The 6,815-nt window shown below is 39.2% G+C and overlaps 2 protein-coding genes across 2 annotated transcripts; one reads left to right on the forward strand and one right to left on the reverse strand.

Moving 5' to 3' along the window:
- Positions 1-535: 535 nt before the first annotated feature.
- Positions 536-1,012, reverse strand: LOC125209230. Its single transcript, XM_048108833.1, has one exon. It carries the CDS (start codon positions 1,010-1,012, stop codon positions 536-538), a length of 477 nt encoding a protein of 158 aa, XP_047964790.1.
- A 4,245-nt stretch (positions 1,013-5,257) lies between these two features.
- LOC125209891 lies at positions 5,258-6,456 on the forward strand. The gene is made up of 2 exons (XM_048109465.1): positions 5,258-5,562; positions 5,917-6,456. The coding sequence occupies exons 1-2, from the start codon at positions 5,258-5,260 to the stop codon at positions 6,293-6,295; spliced, it is 684 nt and encodes a 227-aa protein (XP_047965422.1). The 3' UTR covers positions 6,296-6,456.
- Positions 6,457-6,815: the final 359 nt, after the last annotated feature.

The following is a 6,815-nucleotide window of genomic DNA, read 5'->3' on the forward strand; positions in this document are numbered from 1 at the left end:
TCATTTATAGTAGAAGTGAATCGAGACTTCTATTTATGGAGGGACTAAACGGGACTACTTTTCACGGACAAAGGGAGTATAACTGAAATATACTTCCATATATTTCAATTTATTCATGAGGGTTCGAGTTTTCTGAATTAGTCGTGACCCACGAAAATAAGATTAACTATATGAATAATGGGCCTCTAATGGGCTGGTCTTGGGCCTGGTAAGAGCACTCCCAATGGTCCGGCTAAAAACTCCCTTATTTCTCCCTAACTCCTGCCACATCAGCGCCACATCAGCACCAAAATTTATCCCCAGTTTTTAGCCAACTTTTAGCCAACTGCTCCAATGGTTTCTCCCTTATTTCTCCCTTATTTCTCCCTAACTCAACATTTCATTTTTACATCATTACTAATTTAATTGTTTTATTTTTGTATATAATAAAGCTAGCTAATTTATAAGACAAGACAAATAATAGTAATAAAGTTCGTTGTATTAAACACGAGTAAAATATTACAACGACGAAAAAAAAAATTCAAAGTAAAAAAATTCAAGGGCGGTGGGCGCGGTTTCTATTTGCCCACAATTCTTCGATCATATCGTGTTGTAGTGCTCGATGGGCCTCCTTTTGGTGTATGTCCATGAACGCCTTGAACCGTTCATGTTCGTTGTACGGTACACCCCGGCGGGCGGACTCGGACTCGGTTGAGACACCGTGACTCGATGATGCATCACTGGTGTCGTTGGTGACGTTGAGGACGCCTTCGTGTTCATCCTCGATGATCATGTTATGCATGATGATGCACGCATACATGATGTCGGCAATATCCCCCTGGTAGTAAAAGCGCGTCGGGCCCTTTACCAGTGCAAATCGTGCTTGGAGCACCCCAAACGCCCTCTCCACATCCTTGCGCGCAGACTCTTGCGCTCGGGCAAAATACTTTCTACTATCTCCGATTGGGCATCTGATCGTCTTCAAAAACACGGGCCATTGCGGATAGATGCCGTCAGCCAGGTAGTACCCCATGTTATGCACATTGCCATTGGCCGTGAATTCGATGGAGGGGCCTAACCCGTTGATCCGCTCGTTGAAAAGGGGCGCGAATTGAGAACATTTAGGTCGTTGTTCGACCTTAACAATGCGCGGGAAGAAGGAGCGGCGCATTCTGAATCGGCGACGAAATACATCTGCCGGATAACGTGGTTCCTCAGCAAAATAATCGGCGAACAGCCGATCGTGCCCACCAGCGTGGTCGCGGTGGATGTATCGGCGCCGCCTGCGGATTGGCCGTTGGGGTGGCTGCTGCATTCGAGCAAGCTCGCTTTGTATGAAACGGGAGATATAGTTGTTGACTGGGTTGTTGGCGAAACCCGCGACATCCCATCCGGTGGGAGCGGGAGGTACCTCCTCTTCGGAAGAAGAATGAGATATCTCCTCGTCGGACCGAGAATGAGAAGATGATTCAGAATTCATTAAATATAGATGGAGAGAGAGAAAATAAATGAAGAGAGAAAAGGGATGAGGATGGGGAGAGAATGAAGAGAAGGTGTGTATTTATAGGGGGAAATTAAAAAAAAAAAAAAAAACTATTTTTATCGCCGGATTATCTCCCACAGTGGTCGGCGATAATCCGGCGAATTATCGGGAGTTGGCGTTAATTTGGGAGAATTAACGCCGAATTATCGCCGAATTCTCCCCAATGCCCGGCGATAATCCGGCGATAGTCGGTGTTTTTTCGCCGGATTTAACGCCGACCCATTGGGAGTGCTCTAAAGGAATTATCATTTTCATAATTTGTGAAACTGGGATTTCAAACCCCACGGTTAATCTGGTTAAATGATAAAATGAAAAGATTTATTAATGCTAGCCAACAAGCATTTCAAAGAATGAAGAGTATAAGGACATGTTTTATTATGTAATGTATTTTTTAGTTTCTAAACTTTTTGAAGGACACATGTTACATATATGTAAAGACTTAATTAAAATTAGAAATAACCCACTGTTTATTTTTTACATAGTACTACTATTGATTGATTAAAAACCATGGCTCCCTTCATCAGGCAAGGGATTGTTGGTCATATGGTATGGATATGGTTTAAATTGAATATGAAGTTCGTGCTTGACCTTTTTCCTTTTATTTTTCATTTTGGTAAACAAGTAAGAAGAAGAATTCATGACCTGATCTTGTTGTTTTGTTTGATCGAGTATTAGATAAGGCGCTTAGAGCATCCCCATCCGTGCTCTTAGCTAAGAGCACGAAGTGGGTCCGGACCCACTTTTACTGCTTGTCCTTAGCTAAGAGCACAACACCCACATCCGTGCTCTTAGCTAAGGACAAGCTCAAGGGTCCCACCATTCTATTATTCAATTTAAATAAAAACATTTCCACAATATTAAAATGCATTAAAATATCCGAAATACTATTACAAATTACAAAATAATTAAAAATTACATAATTAAAATCCTAACAATTAAAAATTACACAAATAAAATCCTAAAAATTAAAAATTACACTACTCGTTGCCGAATTTCGCCCAAATGTGATTGATTAGATCTTTTTGTAGCTCAGTGTGGGCTCTTGTATCGCGCATTGCGTGTCTTCTTTCCATCCTCTCGTTTACCGTCGTATGCACACCTCGGCGTGGGGGAGACCTCGCGGTTGAGCTTCCGGCTTCATCCTCGTCGTAAAAGTTACCCGCCATCGGTCCTTCGTCAGCTATAATCATGTTGTGCAAGATAATACACATGTACATGATGTCGGCGATATTCTTAACGTACCAAAGCCGAGAAGGGGACTTCACAATGTTGAATCGGCCTTGAAGGACACCAAAAGCTCTTTCGACGTCTTTCCGAGCAGACTCTTGACGCTGCGCAAAAAGAATCCGTCTTTGCTCTTGTGGATTGCTGAACGACTTCACGAAAGTCGACCACCTTGGATAGATACCATCGGCGAGATAGTAACTCATGTGGTATGCATTTCCGTTGACGGTGAAGTCGATCGCCGGTGCTACACCATTCAAAACATCATCGAAGAGTGGTGAAGAATATAACACGTTCAAGTCGTTGTTGGATCCGGCAACACCGAAATATGCATGCCAAATCCATAGGCGGTAGTCGGCGACCGCTTCAAGGATAAGCGTTGGGCCGCCACCTTTGTGGCCGCTTAAGTGTTGCCCCCTCCAAGCAGTCGGACAATTCTTCCACTTCCAATGCATGCAGTCAATACTGCTTAGCATACCGGGAAAACCATGGACTGTTTCGTGAAGACGAAGCAACCGTTGAATCATCGGTGGTGGGTGCCCGAAGGAATTCCTCGCCGAAAGCAGAACGAACGCCGTCGCAAAAATTCTTGAGGCATAGGATTCCACTTGACTCACCGACATGCAAATACTCGTCGAAAATGTCAGCCGTTTGCCCAGTAGCAAGTTGTCGGATGACACAAGTACACTTTTGCAACGCCGTGAGACTTTGCCGACCGGTTGCGTCTGCACCTTCTTGAAAATATTCAACCCGGGTGGACAATGTGTTGACAATATGCATAAACAACCGTTTTGACATGCGAAAACGGCGCCGAATGTAATCTTCTGGATACCGCGGCTGGTCGGAAAAATAGTCGGCAACGAGCCTTTCATGGGCTCCCTCTCGATCACGAGGGATGTAGCGACGTTTTGCTCTAGTTGGTTGAGGAGGAGGGGCGGGGGTATTGGCGGCGACATAGGCTTCATAGGCGGCACGATATTGTTCATAATATTCTTGTTTTTCGCACTCCGCTTCCGCAATGAGATTGGTGAAATCCATTTTTGAATTTTTTAGAGAGAGTTTGGGTGAGAGAGGATGATGTAGATGATTTAGTATGAAAAAGTATGAATGAGAGATAATTTGATGTGAAAAGTGGATGATAAATGTGTGTATTTATAGATGATTTTGGGATTAAAAAAAAAAATTCACAAAAATCCAAAAAAAATGTCAATAAACGGCTCTATTTTTTTGGGAATCCAAAAATATATTTTTTTTATTTTTTGGTATTATTTATGAATTTTTTTTTTAAAAAAAATAAAAATCGAATTTGCCAACGCCTATGCCGTTGGCCAATAAGAAGACGCCACGTATGGCTGCTAAGCGGAACGGACGTGCTCTTAGCTAAGAGCAGCGCCGTGCCGCTGGCACGGACGGACGAGCACCGCAACCTTCACTGCCGCGGATGCCCTTATTTCATTTGTTTTATGAATATAAGGGAAAAAGGCTTGTTGACTCTTTTAACCTGATCAAGGGCCTTGTTCAAAAAAAGTTTATGCCTTTCTATTGTCAACAAATACTATTTAGTAGTATTAATTATTGTACAGTTATCATTCATAGTTGAAAAACTTAGATTAATTATTGTACAATTATCATTCATAGTTGAAAAACTTAGATTGAGATTTACAAGCGGCGAAATTATCATATTTGTGTTAGTCCGAATTACATTATACTAGAAGGCTTTATTGGTCTGCCCCCCCTAAAGTCGAGATCATGAAAAAAGCATATCCATCCCAACCGTGTGTAGAAATATACTTTGTTTTCAATACATATTAGTATATAAAATTTTGTAGTCCAATAGTTTAACTTGCTTATGGTTCAATTAGGAACATATTTTTCCTTTTCTTTGTCCATTCTTTATTTTATCAATTCATATTTCTTTCTTAACATCAATATAAACCAAATATTTACTATTTTATCAATATTAGTTATATATTTTTAATTAAAATTAATTTTATTGATATTGTAATGGGAGTGATATATAATTGATATGTATTTAATCTTTTTTTTTAACTCAACTAATTATAACAAAAGAATCAAATAATTCATATATATAGTAAGTTTTAGATGAATAATACATATGTGCAAGCTAATGCATCTCATTAAAAAGTTAAGCATAATCTTATTCTGTTGGATATATTTTATTTTGAGATGAAATTAAAAAATGTTCTACACGCAATTTTTAATATTTTTTTAAACTTGTTTATAAGTGATAAGTTAACTTTTAATAAATTATTTATTTTATTATTAATATTATATAATGGAGTATTATTAAAATACGCCCCCTCCATTTCCAGATTCTGGATCCGTGGTCATGCCATTACTAATTTGAGAGCCGCCCTTGAATTATTACTTTGGAGATATTTATTCAAATAATGTAAACATATTTGACTGTATATAGATTGCATCCGCTATATATAACCCTAGTGTTTCAACACTCATATCATACCACAAACTAGAATAACATTAACAACAATGACCAATAGCTTTGTGTTGATATTGTGTTGCTTGGCATTACTATCCGCAATCCGAGGGAATGAGGCTGTTCAGTACACTGTTACGAACAACGCAGCAACAACGCCAGGTGGTGCTCGGTTCGCTAGAGAGATCGGGGTCCAGTATACCTTACAAGCCATGAACACCTCCACAGCCTTCATCTGGAGGACTTTCCAGCAGTACTCCGCTGCTGATCGCAAAAATCTTCCGAAAGTTAGCTTGTTCATCGATAACATGGACGGAGTGGCATATGCCATTAACGGCGAGATCCATGTCAGCGCCCGGTACGTCTAGTTTTTTATGCATGGCAGGAACTTTGCGTCTTGTTTTGATACGGATATTTTTTCCACATCATCTAACTTTCGACATGAATCTAGAATATAATTTAGTACTACTATCATTCTTATTACTAGTACTACTATTTATTTCAATAAGTTGTTAGGATTCGATAAATATTAATGAAGAAATAAGAAATAAAATAACTCTGTTATCCTAGAAAGTTTGTCACTTATTTCCATTTCCATCCATCTCACAAAGTTTGTCACATTGCGCTTTTACTGTTTTTGATAATGGACCCTACATTATTAATTATACGTGCATATGATGTTTGTATTTGTGATGAATTGGTATTGGCGCAGATACGTTAATGGGTATGGGGGCAATGTGAAAACTGAGTTCACTGGCGTTTTGTACCATGAAATGACGCATATTTGGCAGTGGAATGGCAACGGGCAGGCGCCGGGTGGTCTGATAGAAGGAATAGCTGATTTTGTGAGGCTGAAAGCTGGTTATGCCGCGAGCCACTGGGTGAGGCCCGGGCAAGGTGACCGGTGGGATCAAGGCTACGACGTGACTGCTAGGTTTCTCGACTACTGCAATGGACTCAGGAGTGGATTTGTGGCTCAACTCAACAAGAAGATGAGAGGTGGTTACAGCAGCAATTACTTTGTGGAGTTGTTTTATCCACAACTTAGGGACGCTTTCTTTTGCGTTCTAATTAAATTATTGTTATTTTGAAAATTTTCAAACGCTGATAATTGCGTATCAATTTTTGTATCCTTAAAAGATACAACAAGTTTTGTAGTGATCCTAACATCTCCTATTGTTATAACTTGTCCCGGTGGCACGTCGTCATGTCCTCATTTATGAATTTGAATTAAACAATTTCTTAAAATTAACAATTTTTTAATTTAGAAAAAAATTCTTTCTAAGATTTGGACTAATTTTTATTACTAATATTTTAGTTTTTTTCTATTTATTTTAATATATCAATTAGGCATTATAGAACTTATGTCGTTTTAAAAAGAGTAAAGGCCAAAATTGGTCCTATGGTCATTTTACGTTTTTGGTCCTAAACATTATCTTTTGGATTTTTTGGTCCTGAACATATGGAAATTTGATTATTTTGGTCCTCCGTCAACATTTCCGTTAAAAACTAACGGTCAACGGATTTACTCCCGATTTTGACCAAATTAAACTTTTAATTCCGATTTTTTACACCCTAATTAATTCCCTAATTACTTTAATAAATATTCAT

Source organism: Salvia hispanica, chromosome 3 (genome assembly GCF_023119035.1).
Source record: "Salvia hispanica cultivar TCC Black 2014 chromosome 3, UniMelb_Shisp_WGS_1.0, whole genome shotgun sequence".
Lineage (NCBI taxonomy): Eukaryota > Viridiplantae > Streptophyta > Magnoliopsida > Lamiales > Lamiaceae > Salvia > Salvia hispanica.